A 19,049-nucleotide genomic window follows, 5' to 3' on the forward strand; every position below is an offset into this window, starting at 1 on the left:
TTAGGGTAAGCTGTCATACAAATGAAAAACAAATTTCTGCATAACTCGAAAACTAATCAAGCAAATGGAGCCAAATTTGGCATGTGAAGATTTTAGGGGGCACGAAACGTTTCTATGGTGAATGGACACTCCTCCCCCTCTCTAAGGGGAGGAGTCTGTCTTTATTCTATCATATTTTCTGTATCAAACATTCATTCCATGTAACGGAGAAACATGTTATTTGCAAGTGGTTGAAACATCTTGAACGAGAATTGTGTCTGAAAATAATCTGATATTATAATGATGAGTTTTGGTAGAAGTACTAGGATTTTTTTGGTAAAAGGTAAATTCAACGGAATCGATTAGAAGATCAATCAATGAACAGTTCTGCGATTGTACTCAACGTGCGCTTAGTAAGAAAACGTGAATGTTTGAAGGTATTGATACAGATACGAATTTTGGGCGGAACGAAGTTTGCCGGGTCAGCTAGTATGTATATGTTTTTTAAAATCGCCGATTTTCAGTCTTCGGTCGATAGGTGGAAGTCGTTTTAAAATGCACTCCTTCCTGTAATACTTACCTCTGATTGTTCCTGTTGTGAAATACGAATTACTCCTTAAGCCGCACGAACAAATTGCTTGCCACATCAACATTCGAACTTTTTTGTCCCACAAAGGAGTCTAAAGTTTGGAGACTCGTTTGTGGGACAAGATTTGAACACGATTTGAAACAGTGCAGACAACAGTTTTTCAATCTGCGCTACGGCAAGCTGATTCGCCCATGATCTGGAAATTTTAAACTATGACAGCTCTATATGTACTCTGAAACTGAATTCACGTTTTTGTCATATCATTTACCCTGAAATCCTTTGAAAAGCATTTTCATTTTATACTTTATTCATTTTATCATTAATTATTAATTAATAAGTTGAATACTTAAATTTATGTAGGACTAACAGTAGATAGTATTTAGAATTATTGGAGAACTCAATTAACCTAACTGTACAAATACAGATAGTTACCTCCATTTTTGAATAAGAGGACAAAGATTCATTAAGGCTTCGGTTGCTCAAGTAATACGATTTCACTAAAAATACACCTTCTTATAAATTGTACATCTTGACAATAAAAACCATCCGATCAGGTTGAACGAGTAGCCGAATATTTACCATCGACGGAGCGAAAAAAATTTTTTCGCATGAGCGTTCAATCTGAAAGACCCTGTATGTTTTCAAAGAAGACTAGACTAATTGCCTTTAATTAGATATATCGACCATTTAAAGTCCAGTAGCTCAGAAATTTGTAAAAAATCAGTTTTGGAAACAGGAGAGAAATTTGATTTTTCGGATCAAAATGGAAATGGCCACTCTAATGACTATCTCAGTCAATGCTATGCATAAAATAACCCATGCAGAGATTCGAAGATTCTTAAAAGAAACTGAAAGCAAACAACATCTTCATTTTGTATAATTTGTGTTTATTTGTTTCCTTTTTTATAAAATTACATTTTTTTGTTTAAATATCAATTTCCTCTACCGTTTAATTTTGCTTTGTCTTCCACTTGTTACATTTTTTATGCCTCCGCAAGTCTGCTCTACTCTTCCCAAAGTGTCGCGTGGTAATTAGCATGCCACAGCTCTTTTCCATAGTAAAGTTTGTTTGTTTTTTTTTTCTTTTCATTTTGTATTCATCGCTTGTTTTTTTGTTAGCAGTTACAACTTTTGACTCTCAATAGACACACTCCTTCTCGTGCTCTCACTGGACTGTGTTGTGGTTGTGTTCACTTTGCTCTGTTTACATTGAAATTCATATTTGCCTCGAACAGTCTTATTTTCCTTTGCAGTATGCGCTTTAATTTTTTTTTTGGTTTTGGTTTTCGCCTTCTTTTGCTTTTTCGCTTGGTGTACACGATGAACAATAATTCTCGCTCATCATCGTATCGTAGTGCAATTTTTGTTTGTTTTTTTTTTTGCTTCATTTCACTAAATAGTCGGCACTTGTTTTCAATCTTCTTTGCTAAATGTGTGTGTGTTTGTTTTTCGGAACGAACAGAAAAAAAAACGTTAAAATATTCCTTCATTTCATCTGTTTATCTACTCTCTGTATTCGTCACTCGTAGCTACTGGCTGGACACCAGTGCCAAAAATCCTGGCTTTACCGGGGGCTAGGGGTATTTTTTCCTCTGTATCTCTCACTGTTTTATTATTATTAGCCGCCTTGGATACATCAAATCGGATAGCATCGGAAAGACAGTTGAGACAAGATGGTTGTGGAAATTTTGTAATCTGATTGGCGAGAAAGGAAAAGGAGGAGGTGGGTGGTTCGAGTGATTGCAGTAGAACAAGGAAGAAGGAAACCAAGCACCGGGCAGGAAGTAAGAGAAAGTTTTATTTTCTTATTGTTGGTATTTCGCAACGCCACTTTTCGCGTATGTTTGATGTTCAAGCCCAGCTTCGAGTATTTTGCATCTGCGAAGCCTTTCGCTCGCTGGAGTTATTTGTAGTTTCGTTATTTACGCTTTGTTTGTATTCCATGCAGGTTACTGCTTGGTTTTGCATTGTTAAAAATGTTTGTTAGTTTGGTTTGTGTGGTTTTTTGTTATTATTAGTTATAAAGTTTGTTTTTCTCTCATGTTTTTAGTTGATGTGGCGCTTGGATGAAATCAATGGTAGGTTTGTTCGATTTTTTTTGTTCGTCCATTGCAGTGTGGACAGTTTGCTCTATATACAAGTATTGAGAAATTAACGCTGGAACTCGAAAATGTTAACTGTGTGTTGGACTTTTGGAACCGAACAGATACGGTAGACGAGAGATTGTGTTTGTGTAAAGTCTGTTACTACTGGGTCAAATGAAGGGTGAAGTCTGAATAGAGGCTTTCGGGGATAGATTATTCATAAACTTGACTGTTTAGCAAAATTGGATTTTTTTTATCATTATACGGAATAGATAAATTATTCAAATGAACTCTAAGGAACTCGGCATCAAAATGTCATCAATGGTTTGAATCCATTTTCAACTTAGACCAGCTACTATCACATTCCGAGTAATTCCATTCTCGAGTAAAACCTCGAAACACTTGCAAGAAGCCATTGTTTTCCCACGATTCTCTTCCAAGATGGTGACCACATTTTGCGATGGTATCGTTCGAGTCTCGCCTCAGCCATTTTATAATTTCACGCAATCTCAGCTATGCATTTTTAATAAGGCTCCCATAAGGCCACCACGTGGAATCAGAACGCGCGATGCTAATTTACCGACAGCAGTTCCTCGCAATCAACTGCCAAAGCCTTGTGGGACCCGTGAAATGTGCGAAAATCATTCCGCTCCTGTCTTGAGTGGCAAAGTGAAACAACAGCACGAGAGAGATAAAAAAGCATACACTTCGTTTCGAATTTTAATGCCGGAGCGATTTTTCTCGCGAACCATACGCGGTCCCCTTCTCAGTGGCGTTAATTATGTACGAACTTTCAGGCGGGAAGCCTTGGGGCGGAGGAGTTTCCCATGCCACGGTTTCCGTCTTTTTTCCAGCTCTTTTGTGGGTCCTCAGCTGACGCGGCGAGGCGCTAGGCAAGGATTATGAAAATGTAACTACTTCACAGCGGCTCACACTGGTTGGGGTTTTGTAAAACGTTGAGCTGGAATGGCGGTGGTTTCGATGGAGGATTTCGACGGAGTGAATTTTTAACAGTTTGGGAAATTTTAAGCATGGTCCAGACTAAACGCTTTGGGTGCTCTCGACATAGAAGCTTTCATGGTCAAGAGGTAAGCAACGCCGATTCGTGGCAAGTATCATATTAGTAGATCTTTTGATTGGGTTTTCATTGTAATTCTGTCAATGTTCTTGGAAGTGGACATTCTGGAGTTTAAAACAAAACTTATACTATTAGTTTTCAGAAACTTTAATGAACTTTAATCTTGGGTAATTGATAACCTCCAGAGAGCCAAGGCTCATGGATCAGCCTTCTTCTTCATGACTTTCATATTAGATATATCGATAGTTGCTTGGCAGAATTCTGCACGCCAAGATATCATGCAGATGACGGTGTGGTTTCCGTAGAAGGAGGGTGTGACCTGAACTTTGAAGATCCATTGAAAAAATCCTTACATAACATGTCTATCTCGCTACGTAACCTAGATATCGAATACTCTCCAAAGAAAGCTAACTCGGAAAAGGTTCCCAACCCGATTGTATTCTTGTCTTCGGAATAAATACATTGTCTTTCAAGTTCCTTGAGGTCTAACTCGAATTGTAAAATGTACTTGGAATACTCACATTATGAATTTGATGAAAAATTACCCACGGAGGATCAACTTTCTCCTTCCAATTTGCGGCAAATTGCAAGGAATCCTAATGGCGCTTCATAATGGGTCATTTCAAGAGTATGCGCGATTATTTTCCACTAGATGGTGTTGCTTTGTCATTGATCATTTGTATCGAGAAACGCCATTGATGTTTTAGGTTACATTTTTTTTACAATTCACCAATCGTGTCAAAAGTTATAATAATTATCGAAATTGCTAAAGAAAGGTTCTAACAGATGGAGGCCGTAAGAAACACATTACAGAAACCCGACGTAGATAGGTTTAAAACATATCTATAGTTTCACCTAAAAATAGTGAAAACGTTGATTTTTTCGAAATCTATTCTTTGTCGAGTCCTCAAAAGATTCAGTGGACGGAAAACTATCGTTTGAATGGATCAACGTCGTAAAAGTATACGTCGTACTGAGACTTACGATCGTCTCTAATCAGCTGTGTACCAAGGAAGGCACACATCTGTCGATATGTAATTGCGATTATTTTTTCTATAAATCGAGATTGTGCATTCTGCTCAAAATTCTCCTCAAAATGATATTGTCATGCAGTTAGTGTATACGGATGAGATCTTATACATTCAACAATAAAGCTCGATTCAGGTAAAATCAGCTTCTCAAAGAAATCACGGCTCAATGAATTAGTCGCGACTTTCAAATAAGTAACGGCTCTAAAACAAACAACGGCCGATAATCTCAAAATAAGAAAAAACACAACTCTGCGGCTCACAGAAGAAGCAAGGGCTCTTGAATACATCACTGCTGTGAAGCACGGCTCTCAAATAAACCGATGATCCCAAATAAATCACGAATCTCTAGTGAGTCGCATCGTTTTGAAAAATCTACGGCTTATCAAATAAACCACGCCTCTCAAATAAGTTAACTATCCCAAATAACCAACGGCTCTCAAAAAACGGCTATTCCCAGAAAAGATCGTGACTTTCAAATGAACCAAGGCTCACAAAACAATGGATGCGTTATATCTACGATATTACCGCAAGGTTGACGTGAGACTACCGTTTGATGACAGCATTTTGCCTAATCATCGAACACTATGCGTAGAAATTCAGTGAGCAGAATATATGAAGGCATATCTTCCAATACAGTTTTGAATAACCGAGCCAAAGAGTTGTGTTTGTACCCGCTTTAAGTAGCTCGTGTTAGACACACATTCCGGAATGCAAAACAAAGACGCGGGTACAGAAGTACCTTCGACTTACATGAATCAACAACTTCAATTTCTACTTTTTATACTATATAGGCTTTAAACTCATTCGCCTCTAATATCTGAAAAGACTGTTTTCCCAGGCTAATCAGTTTAAAAGTAGGTTTGACATCTGTGTTGGGGAAACCGTAAATCGGGCCAATCAAAACGGGACAGAGAGGGCCTTTAGATAACGATTGACATTTTACAGTTATTCAATCGTTCAACTCATGAAAAATAACATTTTATTAATTGTGATAGATGCGTAGAAATATTTCCTTTCAATTGATGGAAATATCTTTCCGATCAATTTGAAAAATGTTCGAGTTATCAGCATTCGAAAAGCCACGGCCCACAAAAAGCACAAAAAAGCACGACTTTCTATTATACCACGGTTCTTGAATGAACCGCAGCTCTCAAACTTATCACGACTCTCAAATAAGTCACGATTCATGAATGAACCGAAGCTTTCAAATAAAATAAGGCTCACAGGGCTTTCAAATAAGCCACGATTCTCAAATGAGCCGTTACTCTCGAACAAATTGTGCGGAGCTCACAATTTCCAAATCTCTTATCATAATAATTAGTAGCCTAATCAATACTTCTAAATCAACGTTTCAAAGTCATCATCAAGAACAATCTGTCTAGCCCTGAGAACCAACAACTACCAAATCTTCAATTTATGTCGCTGAACCCTCCAAAAATTCAGGAATCTCCTCTGAAAAATTAGGCGCTTCCAGAAACTTTGAAATGCTTGGAATGGGCATCAATCAATGGGGTTAAAACACCAAGTGCAGAAAATGACACCGTCAGAGAGTTCCTGGCCAACTCACTTGGAAAATTTCCTAACCGGAAAGAAACTGTTCAACTTAGATGAAGATTCCCACTACAAACATATCCCAATATCGCAATCGGGAACCTGTGATATGAGCCATGGCGCCATCCGCCGTCGTTCCGTCGGCCTCCGAAGAACGATCCGAACGAAAAAGAATGCCTCTCATGGAAGGAGCAAAATAATGTATCATATCTGATATTGGCCAAAGAGTAAGAGTATGCCAAAGCTAAAGTGAATTCCCCCTTCCCTCTTCTCATTTGACTCCCCAAAAGCCTCATTCATTGTGTGAAGGATAAAAGTGGAACATGCAAAGTAATTTCCCTCTACCATAGCGAAGCAACTACTATGCATTGGGTCTTTGTGGTGTGTGGTGCTGTGTGTATTTCTCTCGTAAAAATTTTTGGCACAAGATACAAATTGGTTTTTCCTTTGTCGGAAAAGCACAAATGTTGGTGGGGACAAGGAAAAACAAAATCACTAAATAAAGAGCACAATTTGAGGGAGTGGGGATGGTTCGTACCGTCAAGAAAAGAAATGTATTAAAAGTCAGGAAAGGAACGTCCAATTACTTATTATTTGCCCTAATTCCTTAATTTTCCGGCTGAAGTTTTCCGTCATTATTATTATGCCGCACCGTTCCGGTTTGCATAACGTAAAAATTCGACCATTTCGCAGTTCCGTTTGCTTGATTCGCTCTTAACTACTTAACAGAGGAGGAAAAATAAACGATCAACAATTATTTATTCACAGTACTCTTTCGTACGAAAGTTTCACCTCCTTTTTTGTTTTGTTTTGTCACACCTTTTGCAGTGTGACTACGTTCACTTACGCGCTAAATATTAAATAGTTTTGGGTGTTTCTGTTCTTCTGTTGTCTGTTGGTATCTTACCTTGTGGTTTCACAATGCTCGCACACGCTGCTGCGGCTTCTTTAATAGTTTATGTATATATATGTAATTTATATACTTTATATACTTTTTTATAATTGTTACGCTTTTTTCATTCATTTTACATATATATTCGGTTGTATGTGAGTGTGTGTCTGCGAGCATTCTCTGTGTTTTTCGTTTCATCCACACGCGATTCCCTAAAAATTACTCGAATTGCAATATGTAATTCTGTTTGATGTTGTTGTTTGGTAAGTATTCATTCCTGTATTGGCTTGCGTATATGCTTATTATTAACTTTCCGTTTTCCAATGTTTGACATCGTTTTCGTTTTGATGGCTTTCATTGCGGGTGTTTGTGGAGTGCTAGAACAGAAATTCTTACAGGGTAGTTTCTAGTTGAAAGTTGGAGGGAGATTGGTATCGGTTCGCCGACAGATCTCGGCGAGGCACAATTTGGGAAGGGATGAACATATCTCTGGTGTCATGTGGTATATTCATTTCAAACGTTGAAACGGTTAGAATTAAACATGGATCTGATCCGTGAGTTCGATGAAATCATATTTTGAAACTATTAATCCTGGCTCAAATACATGAACCAGGGTTGTTAGCTCGAAAAGAAATATCACACAGCTGCAGTATTCCAAATTATCTAAGAAATATTATAATAAAATAGAGGTGTTAATGATTGCCAAATAATTGGCGTAAACAACATTTTTAACAATATATAAAACATCCCAGAAAACAATATTAATTTACCGATGTCAATCAGACAGCTTAGAATGAACGACTGATATTGTCGTCGAAAAATATCAAACATATTTTTAAAATGTAACAATACGGCCGTGGAATTGGAAGATTGAACAATTCTTCTTCTTCTTGGATGGCACTAACGTTCCAGTGGAACTTTTGCCTTATCAACGTAGCATTACTTGCGTCATTTTGAGATTTCTATGCCGAGTAACACGCCTTAAATGTACTCTGGAGTGGCAAGCTCTAGAATACACGTGACCACAGTGCAAGCCGGAAGAATTTTCTTTGACGAAAAATCCCCCGGCCAGAACGGGAATCGAACCCGAACCCCCGGTATGATAGTGTAGGACCCTAACCACTCGGCCACGGGAGCACAACTAAGATTGAACACTATAACTTCTTATTTTTAATTTTCCGAGGATATACTCTTAGATTAAAAACAAAATTTGATGATGATTTCACCATGTAGTGATATACTCTAGGATACATTTTCAAAACATCTTGAACTGGTAAACACACTCTGGTAGCAGGTAGTGTTGCCACACGTACATATTTATCTAGAAAGGTACAGATTTTTTCGTTATTTTTGGTACAGATTCTGTACGGTACAGGGTACAGATTTTCGTCAAAAAGTACAGATTGGTACAGTCTTTTTCCACGTGTGAAATTTCTTACATTTGAACAAAGCAACATTAAGATACATGACGACTTACTCGCCACAGTTTCGCTTAGTGCTGCTGATCATGAAAGCATTTACAATGCAATAATGGATCAGTTTCATAAGGATGAAATTCGTTGTATAAGAGGCGTTTCCAGGGTTCTACGATGGGAATATCTCTGGAGCTCTGGAGAATGAATTCCGTACCCCGTATGAATGCTATTTTGAGATCAAAAGATTCGATAGAACATCGTGACGGCAGCTCGAAAGTTTTAATAAACGATAATATACAATCTAGATTCAAGAACTTTTAAATCTATAGATCCGAAAATTGTATTATATTTTCATTCGTTTCACCAAGTATTGTGGTATTTCAATAATGATCTGCTTGTGCACAAAAATCTGTACAACGTTTTTGCACAGACTAGGCAAGCCAAAACAAAGTGTAGCATCCTAAAAATCCGAAAGAATTAAAATTTTGCAGATCTTTTTCTATGTATCTTGGGATGAAAATATTAAAAGATCTCTAGAATATGGGGCGAACTCTAGCGAAAACAGGAGAAAAACTTACGAGTTTTTGACGAAGGACTACGTCTTCCAGTGAAGGTGCCATATTAGCAAATAGGTCATGAAATAGTTTTATCGTTCATAACTATTCTTACTGTGAACAAATTTTGACACACGCAGTCAATAACGAGAATCTGTAGCCAGATGTAGCCACTCTTGATACACCCCATCGAATTAGATGCGCGTAAGTTGGTCGCTCGAAATGTAAATACAGTGAACAAACACTGCCACAAGTGGACGGTCACTACGAACGCACTAGATCGGATCACCATATCAAGCTCTGCGAAGAATTCAGCCGTATGAATATTGCGCAGCTATTGAGATGTGGGAGATCGAATTGCCTGGTAAACTATCGTCCTCTGCTACATCAAGGAATATGTAGATTTGCGGAAAGCGAAATGCAACACGCTTAATCCTTTATAAGGGCGTGGCAACAATATTGCCACCCACAAAAAATATTTTTTTCGCCGCACTTGGAATATTATTAGGCTGCCGAAGCAGAAAGACACAAAATATGAAAGTGGTCAAATGGTATCAGCATTTGACTGGCATACTGGCCATGCCTATGATCCTGATTGGGTTAGATAACCTGTACTTGTTCGCAACTCTGGATTCACGGGTTAGAAGTCCAAGCGAACCGACATCAGTTCGGTCAAAACTTGGCTGGACGATTCACGGTTTGGAGAAACGGAAACCGAGTATTCATACGTATTCGAATCTATATTTCGCCACAACAGTGAGCAACCAGAAAATACAAGACGTTATTCGAGAGCAGTATGTTATGGGAGGAGCAGTGGTGCCGGAGCAAGCTGACGAGATATTCGCTTGAGAGATCTTAGTAGCTACCATAGAGGCGAATGAACTGCAAAGTTTAAAGCCTCTTAAAAACAAAGAAGAAAGAAAGAAAGAAGCTACCACAAAAAATCTAGTCGATCGTTTTGAACGGGACTGGTGTGATGAAGTCATGCGCGGAAGTTTTTGGTGCCACGTGCTCCTCCTTTCCAGCGCAGTTTGTGAAGAACTTAAATACAGAATAATCTCTTGAGCAGTTCTTGAAGGCAGCGACAGCAATTAATGGGTGTTCAATAAAAACTAAAATGATTTCAAGTAGAGAGCAAAATTTTTTTCCTCCCCGAGAGAATTGCTCTCTGGGTTCCATAGAAACGGGTTGCTCGTTTCTATTCCCTCGGGTGCTGTCAGTTCGATCAAAGATGGCGTCGAAACAACAAGCACTCCGCGAGCGCGATGTACGGTTCTTCGAAACGCGTGAAAGTCAAGGAAAAAATTTTACAGTAGACCACTTTCGTGACGAAAATGTGCCGATGAGCACCGTTTACCGGCATCCTGGCATCCCGGAACGTCGAGTGGGAGATTGGTAGTGGTCGTCCGATAAAAAGAAGAAAGAATCTCTGAAAAAGCTGTTCGACAACAAGGGCGGTATAAGTTTGCGTGACGCCGGCCGAAAATTTCGTTGCTCTCATTCATACAACCACAGAACCCTCAAGTTTGAGGGCATCGTCTGTCGGAAGAAGACTAGTTCAGCCAGAGTACACGGACGAGCAGATAGCGACCGTGAAATTGTAGTGCCGGTGAATGACGAAGAATTATCGCAGGGGGTCGTTTGCGCTGGACGACGAGGGTTATTTTCCGCTGTCAAAGTCCCATATTCCCGGCAATGACCGGTGCTATACAAGTGACAAGTCGTCCACACCCCCCCAAAGTGAAATACAAATACATGTATAAGTTTGAGAATGAAGGTATGCTGTATATTATAATCTCCGACAAAGAGATTTCAAAGCCCTGGTGTAACAAGCCGATCGGACTTGCCACCAACCAGAAGGTGTACCAGAAGGAGTGCCTGGAGAAGATCCTGGTTCCGTTCCTAGAGGAGCATCATTCTGATGGGAAGTACGTCTTCTGGTCGGACAAGGCGTCTTCCCATAAGGCCAAGAAGTCGTTGGCGTATCTCGAGGAAAAACAGATACCGTAAGTACCCAAGGAACGGAACCCGTCCAACTTGCCCCAGTGAAGTCGGATCGATGATTTTTTCGGCTCCCTCAGTGCTCTGGTGTACAAAAATAATTGGCGGGCCACGGACACCAACCAGCTAACCACGAGGATCCGGAATTGCATCCGGAAGATGGATGTCAGTGCCGTCCAGCGCTCTTGTGAGAGCATCTCCACCAAGTTGCGCCGTACGACTGAGAACGGCCTCTTTACCTCATTCACTGACTTTTTTTTGAAGAACAACCGGTATACTTTTAATAAAAAGTCCTAATCCTAGTCTAGAAAGACGCTAGTGTTCGAAAAGTAGCAATCATTTTGCAGCTCCCAGACTTATGAATGAGAACAATCTAGACAGCCTTCCAAGCCTCCGGAAAGGTCATTTTACGAAGATATTGATTAAATAAAGGGGTGATCGAAGTCGCTTATTCGTTTTCAATTTCGTTTCACAACTGAACTGAATCGCAGCGAGGTTCATCGCGTCACGTCTTGGTACGGGTGACACTTTGCTGAACACGCTCTTGAAGAGCGTAGCTAAGAGGTTTGCGGTTTCCACGATTGAGTTGGATTGGGCATCTTTGAAGCCTACAATACGTGAGATGTGAGTTGGTCGCTACCATAACCCTGCCCGACTACTTTCTGAGGCTCATCAGAATTATCTCAATTAGGAAGAAGAGCCTGACGTATCGGCTGGAATTAGGTTTAGGTGTGTTCAACTGTTTGAACTCAAAAACAAATCCGGATAAAGGTATTGGGTATCGGATTTCATTCCAGGTCGACCAAGATTTTTTTTCGAATTGGAAATTTTCTTGATATACCTTGGAATGAACTATGGATTTGAAGTATCGGCTGGAGTTGAGCTTGGGTTTGCTCGACAGTTCAAACACGAAAACGATCAAACCAGCAGATTGTTATCAGAGATTCTGTAAATCCCCTGTAACTTCATGGCTAAGGCGAATTTAGGTATTGGGATCAATGACCGATCGGTCGAAAGTCTTCTCGGGTTGGAATTTTTCTTGACAAGGCATGGTATATTTAGCATTCAAATAATGTCTTAATTTGTTCTCCTAATTAAGAGACTATACATATAGTATAACCAATCCGTTTATTGCCTTCAATATGGTTACTTGTTTAATTTAATATCATAAAAAAAAAATCTTCAGTATGACGATCCACAAGATAATTCGATGACTTGTAACCAGTGATCCTCAAATTTTTTGTCAAAAAACTATCTTCCTCGCTACTCTATTTATTTTAACTGTCTCTTACCGACGATTCGAAAATCTGTCGTAAAATTACCTCGATTCAGCTGATCTGTTGTGATCTGTTGTGTCAATGAAGTACATCTACACCAAGGAGTGGATTTATTTATTAGTTCATCTTCAATCTAGGAGTGACCTTCGATGCAAAACTTAAGATCACGTAATACAGTAGAGTTATGGCCGTTAGGAATTAATCGAAATATACACGCCGAAAACGCTTGATTTTTTTGTGCGTGGTATCCTGGAGTATGTTGCCCCTGATTGGTGTGCGCACAAAACATCACAAATTCTAACAATTGAATAGGAAGTTTATACAGAGTGAGTTCTGTTCAACATTATTACTCACCGTGGCGAGGAAGAGTCCATCTGACGTAACATTAGGCGCATTTAGATTCTCGCTTTTTTATAAATAGAAGTAAGTGCTGGTCGATTTGGACATATCGCAAAAAAATCATGAACGATTTAGACGAAAATTGCGCGAAAAACGGTCACAATATGAGCAGAGACTCGAAAAATGATTCTAAAGCATGACAACGCTCGACCTCACGTTGCCTAACCCGTTAAAATCTATTTGGAAACATTAAATGGGAAGTCTTATCCCACACCCAAAATTGATTTTAAGCTCATGTTTTGTCATCCCAATTTACGACATTGAATTAGACATAAAATAACAGAAAATATCATGACTCACAAATACTGTTAAGCATTTGTATAATATACATGGTACAGCAATATAAGATTAATACGAGCGAGCGAAACAAAAGACAAATAAGCTTTCCGTATGCCTTGCCACATACACGGCCCAGACCGAGATAGATATTGTTCGCCTTCATGCGCTCCTTTTTTACTCTTAGAAAACACTTCCCAACTTCATTTTATAATCAGATGCAATATTATCACGTTTTTGCTGATCAACTTCTTAAGCATCATTACCCATGTGGATAGCGTGGTCGTGAAAAATAGCTTTGCATTCCAGCCGGCCTTGGTTCGATCGCCATTGACGTCGTATGGACTTTTTTTTGCACAATCCCAAATTAATTGAGAAAAGAAAACAGAAAGAGATGTCTGCACGCATACAAACAAACCATTTTTAAGCTTTCAAAATAGCTCATTATTTGAGCATTTGACTCAACAGCACACTAAATGGCATCATTTCTGCCAAAGATGACATGTTTTCTGCCAACGCTAGGTTGGGTGCACTAGTGGTATTTCCCTGATAGTCCGCCATCCGATTATTACTTGTTCCATTTGATGGCACATGGTCTAGCTCAGATAGGATGGCCCGGCGGCTCCATCTGTGCGACCCATTTGGTGTTACTTTGTTTTAAACTATTTTGTATGTGTAACAACAACGAAATCATAAGTAACTGTATGATTAAATCATACTTACGAATTGTTAATTTAATTTGTTATCAAATAATTAGAATTATGGGGAAAAATGTAATCGCCTCGGGTCGCACTGTGTCTAACACGAAACAAATATTTGCAATGTATACTGAATGCGCTACATGCATTGACAGTATGGACACAAACTGCTTCTACAAAACCCCGCCAAACCATCGGTCCTTTTCAGGGCCACTAAAACTTTCGATTAAACAGCTATTCTAAAAATGTCGATACATTCCAAAGTAATAATCGAAAGTGAATTTATTTTAATAATTTTTTGCTGGAAGAGAGTTTCCTGAAATCAGGAGCGTGTAATGATAATTGGTGTAATGACGATGATGTTTTGAATTGTAGAAGCCTTCTCTGACTCTCAAATTTTCTCGGTTCATTCGCTTCCAGCCTTAAAAAAGGCCAATTTGGAAAATTTAAATAAACGCTCGATCTTGAGAAAAGCCATGGTCTCGCTTGTCGCTAGTAGGATGACTGATAAATCGTGAATTACTTGTTGGTGACTTTTTCCGGACGGTCAATGATTTTTTGTGAATTCGAGCAAAGTTTCCGGGTTAAAAGTGGCGTCAAAGTGAAGTGCATTTCAAGCCGGCTGTGAAAAAAAAAGTGTTTTACAGCGATGAGAGCTGCGTTCTTCGGTGTAAAATTTGTCCCGCAGCTTTTGCTGTCGACGTCGCCAATCGGGTGTTTGGTGGAATCCGATTTCGGTTAGATTTTCTGGTTCTGTTCTGAGTAATATTTGGAGCGTTGGAATTGTAATTTCGCTAGAAGATACTTAAAAACTAAATATTTGGATATTCAGTAAGTTCAGTGTTTCAGTGTCGCTCTCGACAGTGAGCAATCAACATAAACGTTAGTTCTGAGATTTAATTTGAAAATCTGCTCCTATTGGCGTTTTATTACTTAGCGAAACGTTCGTGTGTTGCCTCTCTGATAAAAGGTTGAGTACCACTGGTCTAATTGATCAGTAGTTACGCTCATATGAAGACATCAAAAAAGTGCTGACTCGTAGACAGCATCAGTAGACCGTAACAGTTTCATGTTCTGCCAGAAAAATTAAGACAAGTTAGTGTTGGGAGATATTTTTTACAAATTTGTAAACCTTTTTCTACAATAAAGTTGCATTTCCATGAATAAAATAGCGAGAAGTTATATCCCAGTAAAAATTTCATACCAAGTCGAAGTATATTTTTTCTGGAAAAAGCACAGTTTTATTTTACGGCATTGCGAAACCCCAGCCATGCGGCATTCTAGAGCCAACCAATTGTTAGGAGATTTTTAAACAGTGTTAATGAGCCATCTCTGGATGGTTCCAAATGGTATCAACGATACGAGTTCGAATAATAGAGTTCAAGATAAATAAGAAAATGATAGATAATTACCGCCATTTACGAATGATTCGCTGTGATTCTATCAATTGTATATTTGCATAAAATAACATTCACCGAGATTTTTGTTTAGATTAGGAAAAACTTAATCACTCCTAGAGCTATATACCAAAATTATCGCATATAGAAATTATCACGCAATAACATTAAGCTTATTAATTTAATGGCATAAATCAACGCGCAAATAAGCGATCAACTGCTCGCATTGGACATGCGAGCTAATACAATTCCATACTTGTGCATTGTCAGCAAGTTTGAAGCACAATGTAGTTGTGTTGAAACAGAAAATCTACTGATCCAATTCCCAAACCTTTCCCTCGGTGATTTGCAAATATACACATTGTAGACAGGCCCCAAAACCCTAACTCATCACCATCATCGTCCGTCGCCGAGTGTTTCACCTTAGCAGCACCCAATCGGCCGACACAAAAGTTTGACTCCATCAATTATTCTGCGAATCAGAATTTCAATGAGTGGCAAACCCTTCATCAAGCGCGGGGGCGCGCGTCTAGCGATAATAACTCTCTCGGTACTCGGCAAACAACACTTCCCGGAAGTACGCATATTCATTAGCCCGAGAGCTCGAAAACATGCGACTCTTCTTGAATTGGAATCGAAATTGCCAACAATTAGCCTGACTCCAGTCAGGCCAGGAGCCAGGTTTCTGAGAAGCTACTTTTCGCCGGTTTCGATAATTGCTTGGATTGCAGCGACGATTAGCGGATGTGTGCGCCGTGCGGAAGGGGAGAGATATCTTCAACTTTTTAGCCCGATCCACGTTGTCTCCCGATTGACTGTGAGATGAGAACTAATTAAAATGAGATTTACCACATGACACCAAATGGGTTCGGTTCGGGGAGGGGAATGGGGGCAAGGAGCAAGACAGAAACACGCTAATACTGGTTTGAGATGGGTCTTAAGGAAGGGGTAGATTTATTGTGCGGCGCTGTAATTACGCCTTCACGCTTTGCTGCTTGGCGCAGATATTAATTCTTCATTTGGCGGAATTTCAGTGACAGCAAAGTGGTTTGAATTGTGGGATTCTAGAGCGAGTATTAATATTCGGAGTAAACAGGGCGGGCAGCTAGAGATGATCGGTTTCCCAAAAAATTATCGCAGCGATTCACTTTTTCTTCTGGAGTGTCATGTAAAAATGGGAATGTAAAAGCTACTTACAAATATCTTTTGAAAACATTTTACTGAAAGCTACACATATTTTTGTTTTTCTTTTTGTTTTCTTCGAAAAACCGAACAACCCCACCTCACGTGGGAAAGATGCAAGAGGATAAGTTAAGGACTCTGAGGGTGTGTTTGTGTGTGTGTGTTATCCACTATCAAACCCGCACATACGACGCTCACTCGCAACGACATTCAGTCAGCCATTCGCTCGGGGGGAAAGGATGTTTCGGGGACAACTTGGTTGTCACCGCGGACGCGCGTTGGGATTTCCCACCGCTCACTCGATCTCACGCGCACTCGATTTCTGGAACTCTCGTAATTACACTTTAATTAATACTTTAATAAAACATATCTAAAACACGTCAACAATGCTAGGAGTACGGAGTAACAGCGATAAAGAGTAGAGTGATGCTTACAGACATGCATCGGGCTGTTGGCGCCCGAGCCAAAGATGGGAAAATGAATCTCTTCCGGTTCCATCAGCTCCTCGTCCTCGTCCAGCCCATTGTTGGGCAGGTTGTTGATGGTGTTGGTGTTAATTTTGTAGCCGGAGCCACCGCTGCTGAGACCGCTACCGGAAGCGGATGCCGATGCTGGCGAAAGGGATGATGACGAGGACGATCCGAATGGACCCGAGCCACCACCGGTGGATGATGATGAGTAGGAGGACGACGATGAACTGGTGGTTTTGTGCTTCAGCGTAAAGTTCACGTTGAAGATCGCCTCCGCAACGCCACCTGGCGATGATACGATGAAATAGAACGTACGAGGAACTTTCTCGTGCATGTGAACGTAGGTTAGACGTGCCTCCTTGCAGAATGGCGTTGGCAGATCCTGTGTTTAATGAGAATAAGAATGAAAGGAAAGGCAAATATTAAACCATGGATAATATTTGTGATGTGTGTGCTTTTTCAGCACTTTGGTCTGTACGGTTGGGAAGTACCGAGTCGCGTCTTTTGTAGTGTGGTCACGTGCAAGTATGCACAGTTTTGGAGAGCGTTGCGACCCTCAACCCCCCTTGCGCTCGTATACCAGCGCTTGTTTTATGCTGAAATGTTTTCCGAGCCAAAACAAAGAAAACACACACCCGTGGACACTAGATTTTTCTTCGCACCGATGGTTACGATAAACATAAAATCAACACCATCCGAGATAATGCTGAAGTGCGAATGGGTGGAAGATCATCACGCCGCAACGTAGATTGTGCGCTTTCGGCATGTCATACTTTTGGTCGGGTAAGGAGCAACGCGCGTTTTGGCCTGGGGAAGAAATCAGTAGAACCGGGCTGGCAGTCAATGACTCAATTATCCATCCGGCTAAGGATGGGTGAATCATGTAGGTTGAATCGTTTATCTTTGCGTGGGTATCAGAACTGTATTCATCATAAGCCTAACATCCAAATGTCCGAATAAGGCAACATCACGCTTTGTGCTGAATATTCGTAGGGTATTTGCGTGAGACAGGCTTGGTTTTGGTTCGATCTAAGCGATTTTTCGACGAAATCTTCAACATTACACTTTCAAAGAATGGAATGGTGCAGTTCTGGTGATGCTAGTTGCCTGTTGTCATTTTAGCAACCAGTTCCTGACTTTAGGGTGGCTAGCACATACCGAAGATGTTTCGGATTTTCGGAGAACTTGTTAAATGCAGAACTTTTCAACATTTTTATGTTTTTCCAGTATGATATTCCATTAATATTCTCAGAAACAAGAAATAATTACGAGTTCAATTATACCTAGAGAATTGGGATCTGCTAAAAACGAGCGAGATATAGCAATTTCTATTTTCACACACGACGTGAATATGGGGATCAAACCCGGATTCAGACGTTGCAGTGATTATACAGATCTGGCAATATTTCTGGAACGGATTTTTGGGAAGAATTACATCTCAGTTGTCTTCTAACGGATCTAAGCTAGCATTAAACTCATAATTAATTTCATAACTACACTCGACAATAAATTGAATGTACGACATCGGCATGGTGATTTTCAAAACGCTGCAATTTCGTTATAATCTAATGCAGGGGTTCTCAAAGTGGCCGATGACGACCCCTTGGGGTCGACATTGGTTTCTCAGGGGTCGACATGAACGAAAATTGATTTTGGGGGTCGAAAGAGGTCTAAAAATTGACCCCCATCAATTAACACAAGTTCTTGCTTGAAACCTTCAAGATACATTATAAGTTGTTTTACGTGATCCAACTTGATTTCTAGTAGAAAGTATTATCATTGTACTTTTCAACAACTCAACAAATAGTGAAAGAAAAAGCCTAAGACCGCTCGGGCGTTTGCACACTCATTTACTAATTTAATTCAAGAAATAGTCACCAGCATTCTTTCATAACATTGATCTTTTTATTTTTTTTTTCAGAAAATATATATTTTTATATTTTTGTGAGTAATTTCTATTAACATATTTACAATTCAATTAATATACATATAATTTTATATCTATTTAGATTTAAAAAAAAGATTCTTTAATCACATTTGACTTTATTGAGTTCGTTTGGAAAGCTAGTTTGTGCTAGTTTTATTGAAACAATTATTCAAAATGACATCACTGATGTCACCAAAGGGATTGGGAGGCCATACTGAGTTGGCTTTCTCAGAGCCACGATAATCATGC

The 19,049-nt window shown here is 39.6% G+C and overlaps 1 protein-coding gene across 1 annotated transcript in view; it reads right to left on the minus strand.

The window, feature by feature from the left end:
• Positions 1-2,261: 2,261 nt before the first annotated feature.
• Positions 2,262-19,049, minus strand: part of LOC129764191 (uncharacterized) — a 295,221-nt gene continuing 278,433 nt past the window's right edge. The window contains exon 10 of the mRNA XM_055763044.1: positions 2,262-17,255. Coding sequence (XP_055619019.1) covers positions 16,752-17,255 — 504 coding nt within the window. The 3' untranslated portion in view covers positions 2,262-16,751. The remainder of the gene's footprint in view (positions 17,256-19,049) is intronic.

This window comes from Toxorhynchites rutilus, chromosome 2, assembly GCF_029784135.1.
Source record: "Toxorhynchites rutilus septentrionalis strain SRP chromosome 2, ASM2978413v1, whole genome shotgun sequence".
NCBI lineage: Eukaryota > Metazoa > Arthropoda > Insecta > Diptera > Culicidae > Toxorhynchites > Toxorhynchites rutilus.